Below are 27,893 nucleotides of genomic sequence, written 5' to 3'. Positions count from 1 at the left end.
ACTAAGTAAACTTGTAAAATTTTGCATGTATGTTACGTGTATTTAAAAAATTTGTGTCTGACATGGAAAAACTCAGAACTGTTAATCATAGATTTTACCAGCTTGCTAAACTCAATATTATAAACAAAATAATATTTTGCATGCAGTCTGTAAATGTAACAATATAACAAATATATATAATAGCTAATAAGTCTTGAAACAATCACTGTAACTGTTTATAGATTGACTACATATTGTTCTCAGTAGGGTTGAGATTTACTTGTCTAAGCTGTTCACCATATGTCCGTCTACGTGTGTATTCTGTAATGATACAGTATGTAAACAAGTAGACAACTTTTCAGCCATCTAAATCAAATGCAATTTGAAGGAAATCTGGCCATAATCCTAGTCATTATGTAAATCATTTACTAATTAGATGTAAATATTGACATTTCTACAATCAATATGCAAACCAGCCGGTAATGAAATGCAAATATTGCTTTAGTCCTACAATCGGTATGCAAATCACATGCTAATCAGATGCAAATGCCCTATTCTTACAATATATTATGCAAATCATATGGAAATGAAAAACATCTTGCCCCATATTCCTAAAATTGTTATGCAAATCAGACACAAATCTAACGATAGTTCTACCATTTCAAGGTTTTACAGTTGTCCATTGCATCAGTGAAATCATCATTATTCTGGTCACACAGTAAGTCATAGGCCTTGAATTTAGAAAGAATTACTGTAGTGGAAATGCTCGACTAGTTGTGTATTAAGATTTAGCCTCAGTATAGCATGTACAATTATTTGCTGTCATTAAGTTAATAGAAAAATGTGGTGATATTGCATAACAACAAATATTTTGTTTTATGAGCATTTTAATCTCAGTGACAGAGAAATGTTATGCAATCAATACATATGGTTTGTTATATATATATAAATAATGATTTTGAAACATACCCAGGCCTGATTGTAGCCACATGTAGATGTAGGAAACAAAATATTTCATCCTGCAAAATGTAGGTTAATTCACTGCTGTTGATTGTTTCATTGATCGCCCCAGATTTTATCAAACTATGTATTTCTTGATTTTCAGAAATGATAATGAAGAATTCACCATTCTTGGTTGTGATGACGATGATGATGACAATGATATAATAGTCACAATGGATAGAGATGAAAAGGTAGAACGAGGAGCATCTGGGTACTCTCCTCAGGAAGTCCCAACCATGGATATGGTATCAGAATTTGAATTATCTGACACTGAAGCATTCCCAGGCCAGTTACTACACCTGGCAGCTTTCTATGGCAATGTGGAATTTTTACAGGATCTCCTACACGGAGAGCAAAAAAAATATGTGGATAGTACAGACTCATTTGGTAGAACTGCATTGCATGTTGCATGTGGCCAGCAGTCAGTTGATATTGTCAAGACCCTGTTGGAAGCTGGTGCTAACGCTAATATTGCATCAACTAGGCAGTATGATGGCATACCTAAAAACACTGTAAGTCCAATATTGAATTACTAATATGTGATGATTTTACCTCATTTGTGTGTGTGTGTGTGTGTGTTCAATATTTTAAAAACTTTTATCCCACCTTCGTGACCTTGGCAATCCTTGTGTATAATATTATAGTATGATTCATCCTTATACAAAGAGATGAATGTCATGTTTGATCTATGTGATTTGCATACACAGCTCATTCGTTATTGGTCATACTGTAAAGTATAGCTCAAAAATCACTTTGGAATAGGGCTAGCATCGACTTGGCATAGTGTGAAAACTTGACTGGCACTTACCCTTCACCAGCGTGTCCATGTTAACCCAGTACCTACACATACACCAGGCTGACACTGGGCGTACAAGTTAGAAAGGGATTCCTCATCGATAAATTGCAACAATGTTTGTGATCTTTTCTTAGTACAGAAAAATGCTGTTTGGATCAATAGACATAATGTGAATGGTTGTCACTATAAGTATAAATAATACTGACAAAATCCCCAGACTATGTTACCTCATCTATGTATTATAATTTGCTTATTTGCTTATAGTCTAAATGGTATATTTTTGTATATGTAGGTTTGTTTCTAGAGTTTCTTTTGAATCCCAATATGTAGAATACTTGTGGTTCTTCCCAGATATTGAAGAATAGTCAGTTCCATACTGATTACTAGAAAACTCAAATGATATGTTAACTTAACATTCTAAGCTTTCACTTTGAAAAGCTATATACATTGTACAAGTTGGCCATTCATTTCCTGGGTATGACAAGCTAGTCAGAATGATATATTGTAAACTTACATGTACGATACTTATCTGTTTACGTCATGATCTGTGATTTTGCTTTCAATCATTGGCAATGGAGACTGTATGTCTACATCAATGTGGTTTTGTGGCTGTTTCTGTCTCAATGTGCATGCCATGTTTATTCTTATTGTGTTTGGGAATCACCCTTGGAAATCTCTACAAGACACGTACCCCTTAAGATTGTGTTCTCATTTTGCATGACATTGGATGAAGGCTGATCCATCGTGTGAAATGACTGCATGTATCCAGTCTGTGGTGTGATGTGTTGTGTTTTATCTTAATACTTCACAATTCAGACTTCACTGATTCTATAGTCTGCAGTCTGCAAAGAGTCCAAAGTAAAACAAACCATGTACATGTCCTGTGGTTTCTATTCAGTTATCTGGATCTCAATCTTTCTCCTGGTGGAGAGGAGGAGGGAGACAGACAAAGAGGGGAGAGACATACTGACAGCCAGAGGGAAAGAGAATCTACATCTACATGTACCTCAGTTTGACGTTTGACTGGCAAACTGAAACTGGTCTCAGATCACAATTTTTTTACACTGAGACTACATGTACATATAGTCGCAGCTAGATGTTTTTTTTGCCATCTGAGACTGGTCTCAGATCACTATTTTTTGCAAACTGAGACTAGTCTCAGCTAGACGGGGTTTTTTTTTTGCCATCTGTGACTGGCAAACTGAGACTGGTCTCAGATGGCTAATTTTTGCAAACTGAGACTCTCAGTTCATGGTCTCAGTTTAATGTTTTAGGTACCCTTACATACCACCAATGGCTAGGCTACAATCATTATTGTTGAATGGTCCTTTACAGATAATACAAACATATATATGTCACTACTTGTCAGAGAAAAACCAAAGGTTATTCACTCCTGGCACTCAGTACACATGTATGTCAGTCTTTATTGGGACAATGTACTGTGTCACAGTGTGTGATCAATCACCAAAACTGTCAGTAGTCCTTCAAACATCTCTGTAATGTTTACTCTAAATCTATTACAATGTATCATTTAAATGCCATTTCATGTGAACTATGTCAACAAAAACTGACATTTTGTCACAGTTGGTTAGTTTGTCTGTAATAATGTGAACAAATTTGTAACAGAAGTCAAATTGATACTTACAATGTAGTATATTACATTGTCAAAGAGATGTAATGTTGATGTTTGTCAACATGACAGTGGTACATGGAAAGACTATGTTGTTGTTTTAGAATGGATTTCATCATGTTTCTGTATCAGGTAGGTGACAGTTTATGCTCAGACATAACCATGATTGATCAGGGTGGTGTAACATGTTTTTGGAGGAGTGTGTAGGAGTACATTTTATACATTGTACATGTATTTGTACATTTGTTAGTATATGCTGTGTGAAAAACACCAGCTGTTCTTTGTGAATTATTTCACATGTAACACAATGTCATGATTTATATCACTTTGTTACAGGATAATTTGTTTGTTACAGGGAGTCACTTGAAACTTTTCAAAGTGACATAAGTTACTCAGAGCAACATGGGATAATGTAGTCTAGAGGCTATCCGTGGCTTCAAATCTCAAGATCTCTCTTCACCCCGTCTAGCTCAATGAGAATTCATGAACCAAAAGTTGTTTATGCAAATGAGTAAACCCCCAACTGTTGGAATGATGTAAACTACATGTATGTGTATACATAGCATACTGACAAATGTACCATATTTGGACATTATGTAACCACCCCCCCACCCCCCACCCCCCCCCCCCACCCCCCCCCATCATAATAAACACTAACTTATTATTGGGCAAAATTATGTGACTAATTAACAAAGATATGATGCTAATAACGGTGTTGGTGGCTTTGGTTGAATTTGAAATTTCATCTCAGTACCTCATTGAGTTAGAGATGTAGTGAGAAGAGATTTGAAGCCACAGATAGCCTCTAGACTAGGGATAACAACAATGACTGAGAATGTTGACAGTTAACAATGCTGGTATTTACAATGTATCCATGGCAATGTAATTTATTTCTTTTACAGTTTCCATTACACAGAGCAGCATGGGACAATAAGATTGACATGGTGAAAGTATTGACAGCTAATAATGCTGATATTTACATAAAGGATGACTCTGGGTGTACACCCTATGACCTGGCAATAGCTAACAGGAGAATGGAAGTAGTTGATTTCCTAAGACAGGAAGCAGGTTAGTAACATTTCAACAAATTCTAGGGAGTTTGGATGGAGGGGTGACATCCATGACTTCTAGGGAGTTTGGATGGAGGGGTGACATCCATGACTTCTAGGGAGTTTTGATGGAGGGGTGACATCTATGACTTCTAGGGAGTTTGGATGAAGGGGTGACATCCATGACTTGTGGTGGTAACTTGATAATTTTTTAAATAGAACCTTGTCTACTATACTGGTGGGGTGGGGATGGGGGGGGGGGGATTTGGAAAGACTTCCATAGTCTGAATTTGTTATTCATTTGTAGCTAAAATTATGAGTACCAGGAAGTGTTATTTTGTAATTTTCATGTTCATTGTTTTTGATATTTCAGAGAAAAGAGAGAAACTAAGAGGAGAATTAGGGTCAGAGCTTTGTAAAGCCTGTTACACAGGAGATGTTGTCAAGGTTGAAGTCATTCTGGATCAGTTAGAACCTACAGCTGTTAATGCCTACTATACTGGTGGTACTACACTGCTATACAAGTAAGTTTGTAGAGACTGTGTTACAGTGTGTATCATAAATATCCATAGCATCGAGGCTATACTGGTGGTACTACACTGCTATACAAGTAAGTTTGTCGAGACTGTGTTACAGTGTGTATCATAAATATCCATAGCAACGAGGCTATACTGGTGGTACTACACTGTTATACAAGTAAGTTTGTAGAGACTGTGTTACAGTGTGTATCATAAATATCCATAGCAACGAGGCTATACTGGTGGTACTACACTGCTATACAAGTAAGTTTGTAGAGACTGTGTTACAGTGTGTATCATAAATATCCATAGCAACGAGGCTATACTGGTGGTACTACACTGCTATACAAGTAAGTTTGTAGAGACTGTGTTACAGTGTGTATCATAAATATCCATAGCAACGAGGCTATACTGGTGGTACTACACTGCTGTGCAAGTAAGTTTGTAGAGACTGTGTTACAGTGTGTATCATAAATATCCATAGCAACGATGCTATACTGGTGGTACTACACTGCTATACAAGTAAGTTTGTGGAGACTGTGTTACAGTGTGTATCATAAATATCCATAGCAACGAGGCTACATTGGTGGTACTACACTGTTATACAAGTAAGTTTGTAGAGACTGTGTTACAGTGTGTATCATAAATATCCATAGCAACGAGGCTATACTGGTGGTACTACACTGCTATACAAGTAAGTTTGTAGAGACTGTGTTACAGTGTGTATCATAAATATCCATAGCAACGAGGCTACATTGGTGGTACTACACTGCTGTGCAAGTAAGTTTGTAGAGACTGTGTATCATAAATATCCATAGCAACGAGGCTACATTGGTGGTACTACACTGCTATACAAGTAAGTTTGTAGAGACTGTGTATCATAAATATCCATAGCAACGAGGCTATATTGATGGTACTACACTGCTATACAAGTAAGTTTGTAGAGACTAGTATGTACTATCATAAATATCATAAAATACACCAATGCGAGAACTTTAGATTAAATCCCTGGCCTTTTAGAGGCTCTCTTCCTGTCATGCATTATATGTTCCACTGTAAGTTTATAACCATAATATGTAAAGAAATATTTGGCTCATATCTATAATAACTTTGTGTATGTGTATGGTATTTGTTTGTATTTATGTTTATTTGTTTTGTTGTTGCAGGGCTAGTGAAGCAGGCTTCTTACCAGTAGTACATTTATTGATAGAGAAAGGAGCACAAGGCAAGCCTAATAAGACTGTATCTCGATTGACACCATTACATGTAGTCTGCCAAAAAGGACATTATAACATTGCCAAGTTACTCCTTGAGGTAGGATATACTTTACAACTCACATAGACTTTACTTTATGTACAATTTCATGTCTGTGATCATCTAAATACAACGACATAGTGTTATGAAGTCAGAATGTACGTTGTATGTGTTCTGAGTTGGAGCTGAAAAATGTCAATGTCGTGATAACAACAACAGGGATTGTATTTTAGATTCCTGATCAAAATGTTGTCAATGCAAGAGAATGAATCTGTAAATATCTGTGTGAAAATCTTGCAAGTCAGTTCATTGTATTTCTAATACAGCCAATATTGAACCATCCTTTCAAAGTTTTACCTCTCATACTTGCAAGACTAGTAGTTTTATAGTGTTCAAATCTACAGCTTTCTTTTAAAATGTACACTGATTTGCAACAATAGTAGACTATATTAAAGTTTTATAGTGTTCAAATCTACATTTTCCGTTAAAAATGTCCATTTATTTGCAAGACTAGTAGTTTTATAGTATTCAGATCTGCTCACCTTTAAAAATGTCCACTGTGGTGTCAAGCTTATCAGAAATTCAAGCTGTATTTGTTCTTCTTAACAGCAGTTACATGCATGCAGCCATTCAGAGTTGTCTTTCCATAGTCTATATCTTTGTCAACCAAATACAGTATCTATATATTTGCCAGGTATACACATGTACTATAACCGTATTTGTTAACCGTATTTTATTTTTACCCAACTGTCAGCACTTTCCTGGACTTGCCAACATACCTAGTGCACAAGAAGAGCTGTTACCTATTCACATTGCATGTGCTGAAGGAAAAGTTGATATTGTGAAATTGTTCCTCATGGATGAAGATGACAATGCTGAAGCATCAGCCTATCTGGTGAGATGTTGTAACTATCATATTGTCATTTCAGACAATATTGTCTTGCATCTTGTGTTCCTTTACTATAACCCCCCCCCCTTCCTTCTCAGTCATTTAATACATAGTACTCATCACAGCCAATATTTAAAATGTAATAAATGTAATAAGTGTGACTGAAGTATTTTGTTGATTTACTCCCACTGTACAGTGACTTTAATTACCTTAGATGTTGTACACTGTGATGAAATAGTGCATTTTGAATCACCTGTGGGTAAAGTTGTGTGTAGCTGTACACATAATATGATAGCATATAATCAAAGTAATGTAATCTTGTATGCAGACCCAGTTTTGGAATTATGGTAATAAACATTGTTTGCTTTAATAAGTCATGACATTCAATAATGAAACTAGAAGTAGCTAAGGTAGCTGATTATAGATGAAGTTAGTAGCTCTGTTTACAATTTTACATGGGTGTGCATATAGGTGAGATGATGGGCCATGTATGTTTTGATGACAAGTAAAGAAATCCATGTAAATAGAATGTAAACAATAAGTTTTGAAAGTCAATGTGATGTTTAAATGATGATGATTCCATGTTTATTTCAGGATGATAATATTCAGATGTCTCCAGCAAGGTCAATGTTAGGTCGTTCAATTTCAACCAAGTCAGCTCGGCGTGAAGATTTACTGTTTGATATCAATGCTGTAGATGCCAGCAAACAAACACCAATCTATTTAGCCAGTGTATCTAGTCATCTAGATATTGTACGGTTATTACTGGAGTATGGTGCAGCCTGTCAGCCAATCAGTGGTAGTCTTCTATCACTCAACAAAGAGAAACCTACCATTGATCTTGAGACGTACTCTGTGATTGGTCAAACAGCACTTCATGCGGCAGTGCTGAATGATAAAATAGAAATAGCAAGACTGTTGATTAGATATGGAGCTAATATTAATGCACCTATTATGAATGGAATGGCCAAATATGCCACAAGTTTTAACTCCCAGAAGACAGCAGATGATAACATGGACATGACAGACATTGAATCCAATTCATTGATTGAAGCTTGTCAGGTGAATAACACTGACATGATAGCTCTCTTACTGAAACATGGTGCTAGGGATATTGGAAATAAAGCTCTTGTATCAGCCATGTTGGCACGAAATGACAAAGTTATTTCAATGCTGTTGATTTACACTGGTGTTCATATGGACGGGGAGTATAACGTCAACAGAGCACCACAAACTCTTGCCTATGAAGCCAGTCTGAATGCAAGTATGACAAGTCTGGCAAGCATCAGTACGCTAACAGATTTAGGAACTAATACAGTGGAAGGTCCCTCCACTATTAATCACCGGTCGATACAGGGCTTCTACGACACCATGTCAGTTGACTCAGCCAGTACAGTCGTCAGTGAAGCAATGTTCTTTTCACTGCCAAGGCGTAAGAAGGAAAAGACTACAACCACCTCTAAGAACCCAATGCCCAGTACATCGGTAGCTATTAACTGGCATGATAAACAGAATCTACCGTACATCAAGGAAGAGTGGTTGGTGGAAGCTTGTCTTCACGTCAACCACTGGCTTCGTAGCAATATTTCCATGGAAAATGCCTTCCATGCACTCCAAGCAATAACCAGGATAGACATTGCTGATAATTCCATGACTGAACTTCCATTGGTTATCTTTCAGTTACATTCTCTTCGCGTTCTCAATGCCTCCAAGAACAAAATAGAGAAACTGCCAAAAGCTGACTTTGAGATTTTATCGAGTGCGCTTACTGAGGATTCGTTTACATCCGGCTGGCACTGCCCTGTGTTGATGAAGATTGACTTGAGTCGCAATAGGTTAGAGTCACTGCCACATCAGATCTTTCGTTTGCCACAGCTTGAGACTCTGATAGTGTCGCACAACAAACTGAAGTCTATGCCGTATGCCATGTGGACTGCCCCAAAATTAGCAAGGTTGCTTTTGTCAAACAATGAATTAGAAGAATTGCCATACTGTCCCGATACTTCGCAGGATGACGATGACCTTTATGACATAGGTGATGGGATTGGTGTTGATGATGTTGGGGTAAACATGCAAAACAGTGATGCAGCTAATGCTAATGTTGTCCCTAGAAATGGAAGATTGGGGGAAACTTCAAGACAGATGAATGAAGTATCACAGTTTCATGAAAAACGATCTACACTGCGACTTGGTCTGAAGAGATATAGTGTTTGGAGAAATAGTGGTCTGAGTATAGAGAGTCCAGAAAGTGATGATGAAGTCGATGGTAAAGCACCATCATCTCTTGAAATGCTAGATATCTCTTATAATGCATGCAGACGAATCCCTATCGGACTGCCATGTCTGGCCCCAAAACTAACCAAACTCATGATGGTTCATAACCGAATGAAAGAGATCGGCCCACTCAATCAATTTCCTGCTAGTCTCCGACATCTGTACCTTTCCAGTAACAAACTCCTTCACATGATCACCCCGAAAGTACGAGACACCATTGATTTTAGTTTGTTGGATGAGCAGACCTACGCAGCTAGCGTGGCTTCAACAATGTCACTGTGTTTTGCACCCACGCTGGCATCCAAACGATGTAGTACTGCTAGCAGTAGTAGCAGCTCCAGTAGGATGTCATCTCAACATGGTTCTAGTTCAATGTTGTCTAGTCTTTATAACATGCAGTGTTGTAAACACAGACGACACAAAATCATGACAGCACTGAAAACACTGGATGTCAGCAACAACAGACTCAGGAAATTAGACTTGATGTTAGAACCAGAGGGAGAAGATGATGAAGATGAAGAGGTCTTGAGAAGACCCCCTGGTAGTGTAAGTTGTTTCTTAATCTTTATTTAGTTTCAATCCCACATTTTGGCATTGTTGTCATTATTATCAATGGAGCCATAAGGATAAAATAGCATTATTAGTTTAGGCTGAACCAACTTTTCTTTACTAGACAACTGTTTCTTAGCCAAAGTTTAATCCTACTCTGAAATGGCCTGTTAAAGGCCCATGATTCAATTCCTTTGTTCTCACTTTAGGGCCATCATATCAGTGGAACCATAATTATGAGACACATTCTTTCATTAATTTAGAACCAAGCTCTGTCACTGTGTCAAACAGCTATTTTCTCACCCAACTTTTACTAATTTGACATGACCTCTAAAGGCCTATGATCTATGTTCTCACATTAGTGCCATTATATCATGGAATCATAATAATGAGACACGATTATTAATTTATTTAGAACCAACTTTTCCTAAAGCTCTGTCAGACAGCTGTTTTCTCACCAAATTGTAATCCTAGTCTGCACTTTGTCCTTTAAAAGAAAATATTTCTACCTTCCACATTTGTTAAAGATCCAGATAAAGATACAGATACTGTAGCTTAAATTTAAACATCATGAGGTCAAGATTCAGGAATGATTTCAAGTTTTTGTCTCTCACAGATGAAAAGAAGGAGTACACCACTACCAACCAGTATACAACCATTGTTTCCTGAACTATCTCAACTGAAAGCTAACAACAACAGACTTGATGCAATCCCAGCCAAGGTAGAATTGATGACACAGCTGACAGCTATACATGTAGATGGAAATCAAGACATCACTACCATACCACCGGAGATTGGTCGGTGTTCCAGAATTTATGATTTAAGAACTGAAGGATGTAACTTGGAAGAACCATTCAAGACATTAGTGAGGACAAGACAAACTAGAGATCTACTGGGATATCTTAGATCTATACTAGATAAGTAAGTAAATTCTAAATTTTATGTTCAATATACCTCATATAGAGCTGCACTAACTGCAACTGGAATATTTTTGGAAAGATACAGTGACTTACTTCTCAGACCACTAACGAATTAGTGGTCTGAGCTTACTTATAATATTGTTCACCATGCAATGTATTGAATTCCCCAATAGTAAACACATTTGTGTTGCAGTACACATAGTATGGTGTAATAAATCCAATTAAATTGATTGTGGGTCAACTCTGCACTAAAATGCCTTCTTATACATGAATACAATGTATTGTAAAGTGCTTTGAACACAGATCGGGAAAACACGATATATAAAAAACAAAACGTAACAATTGTTATTATTTATTATTATTATTATTATTATTATTATTATTATTATTATTATTATTATTATTATTATTATTAAGATATCAGTCTTGTAATTGATAAAACTTACTCTTTGAGAACTAGCTGCAGATTGTACAATTAAAAAAATTTCTGGAAAAATATCTTGTTTACAGTACCATGAAATAACACCCTGGGACACTTTTGTGGAAGGTGTTGTTTACTCTTTAAATAAATAAATTTTACAACCAGTAATACTGTATTCTGTTTTTCATTATATTATGTATTTGTCATTTTGGCCTGTGGCCTAAAGAGGAATAAACAATAAATAAACTGTAACTTGTTCTACTCAGGTCTCAGAAGTATTCGCGTATGAAGTTGATGTTTGTTGGAGTTCAGGGCATTGGAAAGACTACACTTCTGAACCAGTTGAGGAGAGAAGGTACAGGGTCATATCAATCAAGATCTGCTGAGGTGAGATCAATAGTCAAATCTCTGATTTCTAATTTCACTTTTATAGACAGGCTTTCATTGAAATAAAGAGATTCATTTGTATAGTATTGTGAACTTCTGTATTTTGACAATTAATTTATTTTAGCTCATCTAACCTAACATGGCACAAACTGAGTTTATAAACTTTTACTCAAGTGAAGATACTTACATAAACCTCATTTGAAACAGTAAGTGCCACAGGCTGTAACTGAGGCCCCATATTCTGCTAAAACTAGTGACATACTACACACAAAAAGTTATTTAAGATATGCGGCATACTAGCATCCACATACCTACCCCACCCCACCACTTCCCCCTACCTTCCCAAGAGTACAGGTATATCTCTATATGTTTATGTTTCAATCCAGGGATGGGCCAGAAGACAAGGTAACAGAAACATAGATCAGAAGACACGTGGTGGTACCTATATATCAACTGTTGGTGTTGATGTATGTGATTGGACCTATCCTAAGAATCCAGCTAGAAGCAGACATGGTCAGGTCACATTTAGTACATGGGACTTTGGTGGTCAGGTAAGCAAACATGGTCAGATCACATTTAGTACATGGGACTTTGGTGGTCAGGTAAGCAAACACGGTCAAGTCACATTTAGTACATGGGACTTTGGTGGACAGATACGTTTGAATTTACCCAAAATATTCATCAGCTTAGTAGATTTGATGAATTAAAGAGTTCAAATTAATAAAAAACATTGAGCTTTTGATCTGTCCTTGTCAATGATTCTGATCAGAATGACCAATTCTATAGCTGTCAATTGAAGTGGTACTAAAGGAGAATTATTTTATGTGACAAATGATAAACTTATATGATAAATTTGTTTTTCTTCTCACAGAAAGAGTACTATGCCACTCATCAGTATTTCCTGTCAAAGCGATCAGTGTATCTTCTACTATGGAAGATTACAGATGGTGAGAAAGGGGTCAATGAACTTCAACAATGGCTGGTGAATATTCAGGTAATGTTAACCATACAGTCAGTGTGTTATTTAATCATTGCAATGCCACTCACAGGTTCTAGTACAGATGACATATTAGTGATATACTCAGACTGCCATGACAGTGAGGATCAAGGGCCATTCAGTGTCCATGCAATTATCTCTTTTTCCAGTATCAAGAGAACTCAGCTAATAAGAGAAGTGTGCTAGGAGAACTCAGCCAGCAATGAAAACTAATATATTGTATATTACTTCTGATCAACAAATTTGTGACAGACATAAACTAGCAAAGTTTTGTAGGCAAGGTTTATAATTTGTTATTTTCTTTATGTGGTAATTTGATGGTACATGTATCAAAATGGTATGTACACTCAGAAAGTTCAGTTGTTACATAGCAATATGCTGACAGAGACAAGATGCAGATCAAGACAATTTGTGATATCTTTGGAAAGACAGCTCTACCAAAAGTGACAAATAATCATTAGATGTACACTTGATAGAGCTAATTAAATAGATTCTGGATACTTTGAACTAATACATATTAATATATTTTTCTGGTATTACAGTTAGCCGAGTTGATAACTCTTGTATTCTATTGTCCTAATACATTGCAAGTAAGCCTACCCTGTAGTGCATTCACAACCTATACTATAATGTTACCATAACACAGTGTGAATCAGCATATCAATATTGGAAGTAAAATTACAATTTCCCCTACCAAGATTTTAGTGGATTTTTCCGTGGCTCTTGGGTGTAAGGGCAAAGTTAGTAACCCTAGGGGTCATGCAGCTATACAGTACATAGCATGGTAATGGCACGGTTTGAAAGTATTTGTGACAAGATATTATACACATTGTATAGTGTGGCCCTTTAAAGATGGATCTTATGTTTACATTACACACAGGTGCGTGCTCCAGACTCCCCTGTCATCATTGTTGGAACTCACTATGATGAAATAGTCAGGAAGAAACAGTATCCTAAAGATTTTTGGCCAGAGCTGCAGAGAATGATACACAAGAAATTTATCAACATTGAGGAGCCAGATATGCATGGGTTGCCATGGGTGATAGATAGTATTGAAGTCAGTTGTACCAGAGGACACAACATCACAAGACTTAGAGATATGATCTACGAGACAGCTTTCTCTTTGAGACAACCAGGTAAGATGTCGTTGTTGTTGTTGTTGTTGTTGTTGTTGTTGTTGTTGTTGTTTCCCCCCCCCCCTCCCCCCCTTCCTCCTCCTCCTCCTCCTCCTTTTATATGCTGCTGTTTTGTGGCTGTTAAAATTCAATTCACCAGATTTTTTGATCCTTTATTTATTATCTCACGACTGTTTCCATCAATCATGTCGGTCACATATACTATTGTTTTTCTTCTGTAACTGTCATTGTTGTAACTACTTTTGGTTGTGTGTGGATAGGTCCCTCCAATGGCAGGTTACTTCATCAGATGATTCCAGCTACCTACCTAGCTCTAGAGGGCACTATAACAACCATAGTAGCAGAAAGATATGCCAGTGGTAAAGACCCTGTCCTTGATATCAATCACTTCAGGTATGCTAAATGTCTATATTATCAGAAATATGGCAACGTAATGAATCCTCTCTAGAACTAATTCTGAGTTTATCACAACTTGCAAATATAATGATTTGTAGGAATACTATGTCCAGAAATAATATGATTAAATTTAGTTTATTGCAGTAGATGTACTCGCCTGTAAGCAGAAAGTTAAAAAAAAAATATAGATTATACTATCTTGTTATTTCATCATCAAGGAATATATGAGTAACTTTAAAATTCACAAATGAATTAGATGCAACACAGATAATTTAAAATATATTGTCATAGTGATGATGAGGACAGTCAATGAATGAAAAAATAAGTAAGATAAATAGATATTAAATTAATGAATAAAATTGAAAAGTGTTTGTCATTAACTTAGTAACGCTGCTACACATTTTTGTAATTGTTCATTTTCACAGACTAGAGGTGATGAGAGTGATGGAGGAAAAATGTGGTGTCTCATTCAGAGATTTAGATGAATTGAAACAAGCTACAAGATTTCTACATGACAATGGTAAAGTATTTGAAAACTATGAAAAAAATCATTCAACAAACCTTTTCAATTATGGTTTACCAAATGAATGCATGGAATTACTATGCTAACAAGGCCCTAACAAGTATTACCCCATTCACTCTTCCCAAACCATGATCCTATACTGTACAATGCTAACAAGGCCCTCACAAGTATTTCATATATTTTGTATGTAGCTAAGATTATTTGCACCAGTGCGTGTGATACTAGTTAACTAGTATCATGCACTGCAGTTCAATACCAAAAACATTATTGTATACCTGCATGCAAATGATATGTAAATGAGAGCACAGTCATTCATACACAAAAGCATGTGATCACACAGTATAATGTTTATGGAAATTTACCATTTTGGATAAACATAATATGTAATAACAGAACCTCATGCCACTTGAGTCCCCGTGTGGGTTCTCAAGGATATGTGTATGTCAGTTAGAAAATCATTTCTAAGGCTTGTGTTTATGTTATTTCAGGTGTTTTGCTGCACTATGAGGATGCTACACTCCGTAACTATGTATTTGTTGATCCTCAGTGGTTGTGTGATATGTTGGCTCATGTTGTCACTATCAGGGAAATCAATCCATTTGCCAAATATGGTAAGTATTCTCATTGACCAAATATGGTAACCTCAGATTGACCAAATATGGTCAGTATTCATTTTGACTAAATATGGGGAATTCTGATTCACCAAATATGGTCATTTGTTACAGTGACCAAATTTGGTGAATATTGATTGCCCAAATATGGTCAGTTTTCTCTTTAGAATTGCAATTACACTCAGAACACCAAATATGGTAAACTTTCATCAACCCAAATACAGTTTTGTCGACCAAAATTGAAAACTTACATATTACTCAAAAAATCATGAGGAATTCTGATTCACCAAATATGGTCATTTGTTACAGTGACCAAATTTGGTGAACATTGATTGCCCAAATATGGTCAGTTTTCTCTTTAGAATTGCAATTAAAATTCCAAAATGTATCGGATTGCTTGTGTGTGTGATATTGTATTGTGATGATTTAATTTGTTTACCATAGGTGTGATGAAGACTTCAGACTTACAACAGCTGTTCAAAGCAACAAAGATGGCACCAATCAATATTGAAGACTACATTCTGAATCTGTTGAATAAGTTTGAAGTTGCTGTGACTTGGGATAACAAGAGACTTATCATTCCATCCATGCTGCCTACAGAGCCAGAGTTAGGCAACATTCCACCAGGCTCAGAACCAATGGTAGGTATTTATCTGCTGTCTAGTAAAGTTAGGCAACATTCCACCAGGCTCAGAACCAATGGTAGGTATTTATCTGCTGTCTAGTAAATTTAGGCAACAGTCCACCAGGCTCAGACCCAATGGTAAGTATATATGTGCCGCCTAGTAAAGTTAGGCAACAGTCCACCAGGCTCAGAACCAATGGTAGGTATTTATCTGCTGTCTAGTAAAGTTAGGCAACATTCCACCAGGCTGTGAAAAAATGGTAAGTGTTTATCTGCTGCCTACACTAGTAATTTGAGGTACCATTTCACCAGTCTCAGAACCAGTGATGAGTATGCTAAGACTTCTATTAGTATGCAACATATGCTAGTGGAGTTAGGTAATAATTTGTGACAAGTTAATGTCTCTAGCAACTCAATTTTGTTAAAACAAAGCTATGATCTTTTCTCACTTTGTCCACAGATTCCTATCAGAGAAGTGTCCAAGCCAAGTCGTCGATATTTACCCCACCCTATGTCAAGAGGACGCTTCGATAAAGGAGCCCGAGCCATCCCTCCATCAAACCTTACAATGGCTACTGTGCAGGACGTCAATATGTATGAAATTGGGATGTCCAAATTCTTTGTTCCAAGCCCAACCAAGACAAACGAAGATGGAAGTCTACCACTCTCAGCAAGTCTACCAACTGCATTCCCATTGAAACGTGTGTCACAAGAAGTCATACAAGTACCTCAGGTGCAAGATATATCCTATATTAGGAACCTAAGAAGTGAAATGCATAGACTGTACCTAATGCAGTATATCCCTAGTGGATTTTGGTCCAGACTGATCACTAGAATGCTTGCATCACCACACATATTTGAGATAACACGACATCTCTATCCGATTCCCAAATACCTGCGCCATGTTGAAGGACTGGTAGATCTAATCAGTACACTGCCATACTGGGTTTGTTGGCAGACTGGGATGAAGTTGATGCACAGAGGTACAAAGTTGTTGGAGATTAAAGAGATTCTGAAAGACTCACTAGCATGCAAAGAAGACAGACACGAAGATGCATTCAAGATTTGTTCCCCATCAGACTCTGTACCTGACATCTCAAGAATGACGAAGATCGTTATAAGTATCCCTAACCAGCATATACTGGTGACGATTGTTGAAGGACAGATGATGACTCAACCGTCTGATGATCCCACATTGCAAACACGTGCTCCTGGAGACCTGCCAAAAACAAGAGTTGTAAAGCTTGCGGCTTTTAAGACGATGGCAGCTCGGTTGTTATCATATGTCTTGGAACAGATTGATACGCTTCTAGAAGACTGGTACCCAAATATAGGAGAGAGATTTAGTCAGACGCTACGAGGACAGCAGCTTGTTGTTCGTGTTGCACCGTGTACACTGTGTTATGTTGGATACCACAAGAGCATTAGTAGCAGTGATGAAGATGAAGATCTTGGGGAGGAGGCCTGGGAAGTTGTAACTGTTAATAACCAGGATAATACACCATATGTGTCATTACGACTGGCATCACCACTTGAAGAAGAAGAGTTACGGAAACGAGGACTTGGTCCAGCTCCTGCTGCTGCTATGGCACCTGAAGATCCTGTCTTTGGTTTGGAAGACAGTGGAGGCTTAGTCTCAGCTGGTGCAGGGGTTAAAAGAAAGGCAGCTCAGTTGACTAAACCTGCAAATCCTCCCAACGTTGATGAAGTTACTGATCCTATCTTCCAACTCAGTTTGGAACATGAACCTGGAAATCAAACTGATGCAGAGAAATTACACCCTGTGAGTAAACCTATGGATATTACAGCAGCCAGGCATGTCAGTCCAGCACTACAACAACAACAACAACAACAACAACAACTACCACAACGACAACAACAACAACGTACACAGCAAAGATCAGTACCAGTAGGACCTAGACGGAAGGAGATATCACATGAATCAAGCAGAAGGAGAAACAGAAATAACCAAAAAACTGGTGAGAGTGTGATTTACGGCTACGTATTTGAAGACTGTATATATCGATCTCTAGAATATAGCATGATTGAGTGTCCAGTACATGGTGACATACAACTGAAGAATGTTGTCCCTGATGCTGTGAGTATACTCAAATTTATATATACAATGTACCTTGTACCTTGTAGTCTTTACTTTTAAAATTGGTCCACCAGGGACTATAACTGAAATCTATAGTGCAGCTCAAAAATCACTTTACCACTGGGCAACAATCAGGCTAGCTCCATGATAACACAGGACAGGCACTAACATCTCACTACCATCTGTTAGCAACTGAAAGGGCTAATGCGTGCATAAGCCCAATGTTAACACTTGACTAACTCATTGATAACACTGGACAGGCACTGACATCTCACCACTATCTGTTAGCATCTGAAAGGGCTAATGTGTGCATAAGCCCAATGTTAACACCAGACTAGCTCCATGATAACACTGGACAGGCACTGACACCACCATCTGTTAGCAACTGAAATTGTAAATACTAATGGTTTTCCAAGACTAGCTCTATTAACATCAGACTGACACCAGACGAGCAAATTGGAAAGGAATTCTTGCAAGTAGTACTGCGTATACATTGTGATAACATTCTCAGTGATAGGACATAATAACCTTTCTGAAATATAAACTAAGTTCAAATCAGAGATTTCTTGTACACCAACAAGTTCACACACGTCTACAAGTGCACCAAACTTATTTTTCCACCTCCCCCCATTGCCCCACACACTTCCTGACAATATACATGTATACAGTACATAGAAATACCAATACCAATACCAATATGTCACTTCAACTTAAAAAAAAACCAAGAAAAGACGAACAGCATTTCATAACTGTGTGTATAATGTCTTATTTTATGTGTTGTTGTAGGTTTTTGTAGACCTTGGTAAACACATGGTTATACCTGAATCCAACATCACCAGAGGCAAACTACTTGGCAAGGGAACATTTGGTTTTGTCTTTCAAGGTCAAGTCCACATGGAGAATTCTGCACCAGTCAGTGTAGCATGTAAAGCACTTCATCCATGTGATCCTGGTCATGGAGCCAAACAAGCCCACAAAGCAGCATACGAGAACGCTGTCCGTAACTGGCAGTTGAGTCCATTGAATGCAGCATGTCGTGCGTATCAAACTGCTCGTCAGGAGATGATTATCACATCTGGATTACAGCATCCATATATCGTTGGGTTGCTTGGTCTTTGTGAGCGCCCTCTCAGTCTACTATTGGAACTTTCCCCAGCGGGATCATTAGATAAATGGTTAAGGAACTACAGACGTAATGGTTGCAGGTTGTCTGAGTTGACAGTACAGAAAATTGTTATACAGGTAAGGATTACATTTGTTTTATGTGCAAATAAGATGATTAATATACAAAATGACATGCAATAACAGGACTCCTAATTGCCTATTCCCTTTAGTGTAAAACATCTCATGAATATTGATCAACCATGAATATATTATTTCTGCTAACTCCCATGATTCATTGGTCCTCAGCAAAGATTCCATATAAAAGCACAAGATGAACTTGATGTTTCTCTGAAATTGTAAGTAATTATAGGTGATGTACCATAAGATCATGAAATGACTCTCCCAAACCAGTAGTTTATGACAATGTCTATTTCCTGGAGTGGCATTCCCCTTTAACAAGTATGAAAATTAACAACATTATATGCAAATGGTGTATTACATGCAAACATCACCATTCTATCCATAGGTGGCAGCAGCTGTGGAGTTCCTTCATGCTAACAGTATCATACACAGAGACCTGAAGTCAGAGAACGTCTTGGTATGGTCACTACCTGCACCCTATGAAATGAACCCCAATGTACCTGTAGAGGTGAAATTAACAGACTATGGTATTAGTAGAGCTACAATGCCGACTGGTACAAAGGGATATGGTGGCACTGAAGGTTTTATGGCCCCTGAAATAATACAGTACAAAGGGGAAGAAACTTACACAGAAAAGGTAATGAAAGACAGAGAAAGTGGTCCTAGTTCCAAAAGTAATTATTATGAAAAGTTGCAAAATTGTTAGCTGTTTGTAGTCTGTGGCAAAGATATCAGTATTGATGCAAATATGTCATGTCAAAAATAATCCATAGAGGTTTGAATTCATGGTTTCTAGTCTTTCAGAGAGAATGATATGACAACATTTTAGAAATAGGAAATTTATGTTTACTGTGAAAAAAAAAATATTGTTACAATATTATACAGTAGTATTTCATGATTTATTGCTTCGTTTCTCTTGTCCAGGTTGATTGTTTTTCATTTGGTATGTTTATGTATGAACTGTTAGCACTGAAGCACCCATATGAAGGTGTTGAACAGATACAGCAACACGTCAAAGAAGGAATACGTCCACCTATCACGAGGAGGGTAGGTTTGCATCAACAATATCAATACTTTTACTGCCATCACAGACAAATGTTCGAACCTACAATCAATGCTGCCACTAAATACATAAGATTAAATCCTTCACATATGAATGTCTGTCCTACCAGATCCCCATTTATTCAGCTAGCTTGACTGAGATACAACAGTGACTGTAATCTTGTCCAAGAAATTAACCAATTAGAACCAAATGACACCAACAAGAATTAAACCAGCAATGTACAGATTATGCACCATCCCATCTAACCAGTCAACAGCCATCATGACACCACACAAATATCCTATTACATGACTGTGATGGCTAATAATTCATGTACAAATTCTACTTATGTTCAGGAGAAAGTGTACCCAACTTATGTACTGGATCTGATGACATGGTGTTGGTCACAGGACCCTAAACACAGACCATCAGCTGCACAGATAGTCAATGTATCTAACACACCAGAGTTTGCCCACTTAGCTGAGGCTGTGTCTTTAGAATACAAAGGTGATATCATGGCAGCCTGTACTGCAACAACAAGGAAACTAGATGACTTAGACAACTTTGATTTTGAAGGTAAACAATTTGTATGGATTTCTGTCAGGTATAGTATTTTGGTGAAATGTGTATGTTATACAAGTTGTTTTCTTCACCACCGTAGTTACATGCATACACCTATGAGGTGACTGTGAGATGGTTTGTTTATGTAGATGAATAGATAATTAGACAAGATATCTGTATTTATAAATAGATGGACAAGTTTCTTATGAGAGTGAGTGAGTGAGAGAAAGAGGGAGACATGAGAGAGAGAGACAGACAGACAGACAGTAAGAGACAGACAGACACGAGAGAGACAGACAATAAAATACAAAGACACACACACACACACACACACACACACACACACACACACACACACACACACACACACACACACACACACACACACACACACACACAGGGCATGGTATTCTAAGGGTTCCAAAAAAAGTATAATATGAACTAGTCATTAAGTAAATTATTTTTATCTTTTTGTAACAGAGATGAGTATTCCAGAGGAAGATGACTTAATGATGACAGTGCCAATTAATATACAAAATGATGTGTGGTTATGTAGAGTTGGTGCAGAGAAGACATTTATTGACATTCTTAAACTGAATGAGAGATGTCTTAGTACAGACCATGAACAGTTCCACCTACCCAAGACATCAGTTGAGAGTGTATGTGCTGTTAATGACACGGTGTGGGTTGCACTACCCACTGGACATATACAGATTTACAAGTAAGTATTAACATATCAGACTTGCTTGTGTTGAGAAGGAAATGGGTGGTTATTTCCTTATGATGATTTATTTTTGCATACTAATGACCTCATTTGCATACCATGGGCTTTCTTCACTTTGGATGTACTGTTTTACTTAACTGTGATTTCTCTTTCTTTTTTCCCTTTTTATCAGTGCTACCACCTATCAGGAAGTATCTAAGTTCCCTTTATCCCAGGGAGGGATGAGAACACCCCCTATAGCCCAATGTATGCAGTATATACCAAGATTAAATCAAGTGTTGGTTGCTGTGAATAATGGTGCTGTTATGTCATATATTATTAACAATGGTATTCCTGAAGTACATCGTAAATATATTGGCTTTGGTAAGGCTGCATATAGTCTGGCTGCTGTACCACTCTACCAACCAGATAAACCAGGGTAAGTATACATTCTTCATAACCACATATCACTCCTATATCTCATGTCATGATCTCAGTGTTTTTGTTTGCCCAAACATGAAAAACATTTTTCTCATGTAAGGAATTTTTTCCACACTAGTGATCATTACATACAGCATGCTTTTAAAACAAGACTGTACATTCAAAGAGAATTATTTTCCAAATCAACTGGCCTGCCTATCATTGTGAAGGTGTAAGTTTGAGAATAAAGTTAGTAAGAAGGAGAAAATAGTAGATAAAGCTACAAACAACAATTGCACTTTTTCACTGAACTGAAAACAAATCTCTGCAAATATTCAATGTTCTACTAGGTTGTCACATTTCATCATTTACTACAGAGTTTTATTTATTAGATTTTTAGTCAATTCTGGACGGTTAATATGGTCCTCCATTTTATACAACTGTAGCGTCTTTATCTTTTAATGCAACATTAATATTGTTTTATTTACATTGTTGTTCTTGTAACCTGTCTGTTGTTTTTATATGTATCGCCTAGTGCCAAAGGCAAATTTCCATGTTTCATTGGGCAATAAAGTATATCTTATCTTATCTTATCTTATCTTATCTTATCTTGGTGGTGCAACGACACAAATCCTTTTTTTTTTTCCCTACTTTTTTTTTTTTTTTTTTTTTTTGCAAATTAGTAAATACACATTTTTTGACACTTTACATACTCTGTTCTATCATATTTATCTCTTGAAAAACTTCCTTTTTCTTCGAAGCAGTTTAGGCTTTGTATTTAAGCAGTCTTGGCATGTAGGGTAGATTTCAGCTGCTTGTTCTTCTGATATCAGGAATAAATTAGGAACAGGAAAGCAAAAGTATCGGAAAAAAAGGATCGACGCGAGGGTATTCAGGGCATGCGCGCGCTGACCAGAACCAGACATTTTTTTTTTTTTTTTGCCTTATCTTTTCTTATCTTATCTTATCTTATCTTATCTTATCTTAAGACAATCTGAATAGGAAATTGATTAAGGTTGCTTTTGAAGTATTGAATAACAACAAATATTTGCATCATTTTCACAGGACATTTGAAATTTGGTGTGGCCAATCAGATGGCTACATTACTGTACTGAATACTGATCTGACAGTTAAACACCGTGGTCTGAACCATTTCACATCATCAACAACATCAAGTAAAAATGTGGGTGTGTACCACATGGTGACCAACGACAACGATATGGTTTCCTTGGATAATAGTTTCGCTATTGAACCTAGTGCAGAGCAGTCGGTTTGGACCTATGTGTTTCCTGGTAAGTGCTGAACTGATGTTCCTTGGTTTGTAAATTTGAACCTTTGAAACTGGTGTATATATATGAAAAACAATGGAAGATTCATGCACATGGATTTATAATTATACCAAACATATTCCAGTACTTGTCTGGTCTCATCAGTGCAAAATTTCAGAACAATAGGAAACGTGCCAACCTGCCATCTTGAATATTCTGAATGGTGCATCATGGGAAATATGATAAATATGACTCAATGACTGTTGTAAACAATCTTGTTATCATGTTGTTTGTAACCACAAATAATCTAGTCATGTTGTAGGAGGTTTAGTCTATCCATAGCTCCAGATTTGGTATTACGATAACTACAGATAATCCCATAGTCCTTTGCATCTGAGCATGCCAGGTCCAGATTGGAAGTCCCCTATTGGGTCCCAGAATTAACAGTATATTGTCTGCACATGTATCGGTATATATATAATCAAGTGTTAATATAATCATACAATGTGACAAAAAAAAATGATACTAATATTGTATTACAGCCAGACTAGAGTAATATTAATAACCTATTTTTTCACTAGGGTCCAGTGTGTATAGATGGGATGTACCTGACAGGACCATCCAGGGTAAAATAGATTGCAGTAAAATATCTAAACCACCCTCCACAGTCAGACCAAGATCAGGAAGTGGACGTGCGGGATCAGGACGTAAGTAGTGTTTCCATGGTTACTTAGCATAGCATTTATTTTATGCATCAATGTTGAAACAAATCCAATACATGTATGTAGTATTGTGTTATCTAATATAGGGAAATTATGTGCAGTTTGAAATATTATTGGTTAGTGTATAAAGATGAATATTACAAGTCTTTTGAAAATGACTTCATGCAAGAGGCAGAGGGGTAGGGGACATGAATATGTTATTGAAGCCAAGACCATGAGTGACTTTAAAATTAGACTTAATCAGCATAAGAACAAAAAGAGGGATTGTGTAAGCCTTTGAGGCTTCCTTCCCTGTCTTGCCATGGAGTCTTCCATGGCGATCATAGTAAATCATACTAAATCATACTAAATCATACTAAATCATAGTAAATCATTAAATCATACTAAATCATAGTAAATCATAGTAAATCATACTAAATCATTATATAAAGACAATGGGTCAGTCACTTGTTTGTTACTTAACCTTACAACTAAAAATCCACTTTTACTATGTTACTTTACAGGTAATAGATGCCATGTGACTGCAATGGCATTTTCAAATCGTCACCTCTACATCGGTACCAGTTGGGGACAGCTATTGGTTGTTGAACCATTTACATTGACTCCATATACGGTCTTCCATTGTCACAAACAACCAATCAAAGCAGTTCTACCAATCAGACCTGGCATCATCCAATCAGATTCAGGCTTACATCCAGACAGCACAGTGGTGCTTACCATTGGTCGAGGACACAAGAATCTGATTGGTAAATATGACAATTCTCCTCCTGTGTCAAGGCAAGGCAGTGGTGAGGAGACTTATGTCTTAGCATGGATTGCAGACTACTGGATGTAAATGAAATGAAAACAGAAAACAGAGTTTTTGTATACCACTGATAAATTACAAACTATAGCTATGCAGTGTACATTGGTATTTGACTGTGTATTTGTATTAGATGGAACATTTGCTCATGGGTTTGCATAGATATGTCATGTCGCTCTGCCACACTGGCCTGCTCTAAAAGGGTTGACCAATGTGTGAGGGCACCCTGTCATGGCTTACCTTACATGTGTATACAGACTAGGGTTTGTGAGGCCAAGAGAACAAAATGTCAGTTTGCATGGTTTTCTGATTACAGTAACATTAGAGTCACTATACATAGATTATATTGACTACAGTTTTAGTCAATATATGATTTTGTTTCGTAAATTCAAGAATATTCTGACCATATGAAAAAAAAATGACTATCACAAAGTATATTTAACATCCACTATTTCATTAGCACTGTATATTAGAAAATGAAAATGAAATTGGAAACTTAAACCAACATAGCCCTATCTTTTAAATAGTATAAATGGAAATAAATATCTATACAGATGATAGTCGACCTATAGTTCAAAAGATACATACCTGTGTATGTCATTGATCAGTTACTAAAATGACTCTCTTACAAAGTGGAAAGTTTACCATTGAGTCTCTAACTTTCATTCTCATTACTTACCTTTCAATGACAACAACACTGTATTTAAAATTTACCAGGAGTAGAATCTAAGGAATTAAACCCAACAACCATGTACATGGAAGTAACAGGAATAACTTTCCTTTGATAGGGAAATAAGTTTTTAAAATGAATTTCAAAGAACAACTCGTGGTATCAAATATTTATTTTTTGGCAATGTATTTGGCTAGCTTCTAAAGTCTATAGTTTTGTCTAAAAAGTCAATGTTTAGAACATTGTTGTATTGTGCTGTCATTTTGTCAAATTTTATGGTGAAGCGTTACATTTTTATTTCTTCACAACTGTACATGATCAGCTTCTAAAGTCTCAAGTTTTGTGGTGAATTGTGATGTTTTTGTCAAGTATTGTACACTGTGTATCAGCTCTTTTGGGGGCTTGAATAAAATTTTAGTAAGTCGGTGAAAATTAACTTGTAACTATAGCCATTATTTTTTCTCTTTAAACCAACAGCATAACATAATTGAGATGCATGAAAATAGCAATAAAAGTTTTATTCCACTTTTAGTAAGATATTCTTTTTAAAGTTTATGAATTATGCATATAGAGTTCCTTCCCTTCAAAAATGTGGCTTGTATCTAATTGTAACAACACCCAATTTTATTTGAAAATATCTTCATCAACTGGAAAAAGTACTGATAATATAGCTTTTAGATTCTAAATTTTTTCAAAGCTTTACTCTTGAGAGTTTTTCTCTTGTACTAGATACAGAAGTTGTAGCATTTTGTAAGTGTGTGTGTACATAGTTTTCTAGCAGTATCATGTATATTAGATTCATTTTGAATTAAATTGATGTGTAATTTTTTTGATGAATTGTAAAGTGTAGTAGATGTGTAATAATAGCTACCAGTATCTTTGGAAATCTTTGTGGCAATATTGTGAAATTTATTGTATTTTAATACTAGAAATGAAATTCCTGGATTTTTTTATTTGTTCAATGTTGTAATAATATTTACGATACCTGTATGTTATATTGCTGTCACATGATGTATGTTTATCATGAACAACATATTTGATAGCGTACATGTACATGCATGTGTTAAAGTGGTCATATGGATGAGAATTTGGTATTTATTTTGGATTTTTATTTGATAAAACAGCTTCACTATGTTTTTCTACTTGAAAAAATAATGCGAAAGAACATATACCAAGTCCATGTTCATAACTCAATACATTGCAAAAAGATGCAAAAAGTGTAAAAAGTTTGTTATTGTACGTACAATAACAAACATTTTACACATTGTTTAATGTTTTGCCAATTATTGAGATGTGAACATGGACTTGGTATATGTTATTTCACATTATTTTTTCAAGTAGAAAAACATAGTGAAGCTGTTTTATCAAATAAAAATCCAAAATAAATACCAAATTCTCATCCATATGACCACTTTAAAGCTGCACTAGCTGTAACTGGTACTTTTTTTTGAAACTGTTTTGTTAGATATAATTATTAACTCATAATATCATATAGGCTGAACAGTACTGAATCACCTATGGGTAAATGTATTTGTGTAGTTGTACACATAGTATGGTGTAATAAATCCAATCAAATTAATTTTGGGTCCACACCCAAAAAACAGCACCCCAATGAATCATGATATCAACTTGTTGCATTACTACTTATAAAATAGACCTCTAATTGGCATATACAATGTCTAATTGTTGTAATCTAACAATTTTTAGTGAATATTGTGTTGTCTGATCGAAAAAATAATACGCCCAGTTACAGCTTGTGTAGGTTTTACACTTTCACATATACATACAGTTGTATACAGTTTATAGGACTGCAAGACTTGTAATTTGATAGGTGAAGATATCATTGTGTATGGTGTATTTATATCACATTTATGTAATGTTAAAATCATACATGTTACATATTGTAAACCTGAAACATTTAAAGGCCCATAGTTCAATCCTAGGTTCTCACATTAATGTTATCTTATCAGTGGAATAGTATGGATTACACAGAATCATTGCTTTGACCAAATTATTCTTGAGAGCTGCCAGACAACCGTTTTTCTAACCCAAAGTTTAATCCTAATTCGACATAGATTTCCAGATATTAAGTACTGAAGTTTTGGCAAATCAAAATCAAAAGACAGGAGAATCAATGATTTGAATGATAAAGGTACAGCAGTGATTTAATTTGATGTATGTTAGAACTAAGCATGTGTACATTAGATTTATATTCAGTATTTACTGTACAGTAAAAGTAACAATATGTATTTACGTCAAACAACTCAACAGATTTTTAGTAAAATAAGTCATTCCTGTGGCTGCAAAGGTTAAAATTTTGTGCATGCCAGGATTTACAATGGATTTATGTCGCATTAAGTTCAATTTTTTTTTTAATACACTTACATCTCATATCTGTTATATTTC

At 36.3% G+C, this 27,893-nt stretch overlaps 1 protein-coding gene across 1 annotated transcript; it reads left to right on the top strand.

Annotated features, from left to right (window-relative positions):
• The first annotated feature begins 1,064 nt into the window (after window positions 1-1,064).
• On the top strand, window positions 1,065-26,610 carry LOC144433350 (leucine-rich repeat serine/threonine-protein kinase 1-like). The gene is made up of 26 exons (XM_078121656.1): window positions 1,065-1,493; window positions 4,310-4,475; window positions 4,830-4,980; window positions 6,141-6,288; window positions 6,983-7,123; window positions 7,712-9,937; window positions 10,557-10,861; window positions 11,548-11,668; window positions 12,055-12,219; window positions 12,540-12,662; window positions 13,546-13,801; window positions 14,062-14,194; window positions 14,623-14,717; window positions 15,209-15,331; window positions 15,776-15,972; window positions 16,417-17,775; window positions 17,824-18,054; window positions 18,841-19,296; window positions 19,685-19,936; window positions 20,224-20,346; window positions 20,698-20,917; window positions 21,383-21,623; window positions 21,799-22,044; window positions 23,091-23,317; window positions 23,875-24,000; window positions 24,519-26,610. Exons 1-26 carry the CDS (start codon window positions 1,065-1,067, stop codon window positions 24,848-24,850), a joined length of 8,592 nt encoding a protein of 2,863 aa, XP_077977782.1. The 3' UTR covers window positions 24,851-26,610.
• Window positions 26,611-27,893: the final 1,283 nt, after the last annotated feature.

This window comes from Glandiceps talaboti, chromosome 3, assembly GCF_964340395.1.
Source record: "Glandiceps talaboti chromosome 3, keGlaTala1.1, whole genome shotgun sequence".
Lineage (NCBI taxonomy): Eukaryota > Metazoa > Hemichordata > Enteropneusta > Spengelidae > Glandiceps > Glandiceps talaboti.
Note: the sequence above shows the minus strand (reverse complement) of the source record. Positions and strands in the feature narration are given on the sequence as shown.

What these genes read in the sequence shown, in the direction of transcription:
- LOC144433350 (XM_078121656.1), top strand. Translation starts at nt 1,065, where the DNA reads ATGTATTTCTTGATTTTCAGAAATGATAATGAAGAATTCACCATTCTT. An exon ending in TGAGAAGACCCCCTGGTAGT is followed by an intron (nt 9,938 to 10,556) that starts GTAAGTTGTTTC and finishes TGTCTCTCACAG; the next exon opens with ATGAAAAGAAGGAGTACACC. An exon ending in GGACATATACAGATTTACAA is followed by an intron (nt 21,624 to 21,798) that starts GTAAGTATTAAC and finishes CCTTTTTATCAG; the next exon opens with TGCTACCACCTATCAGGAAG.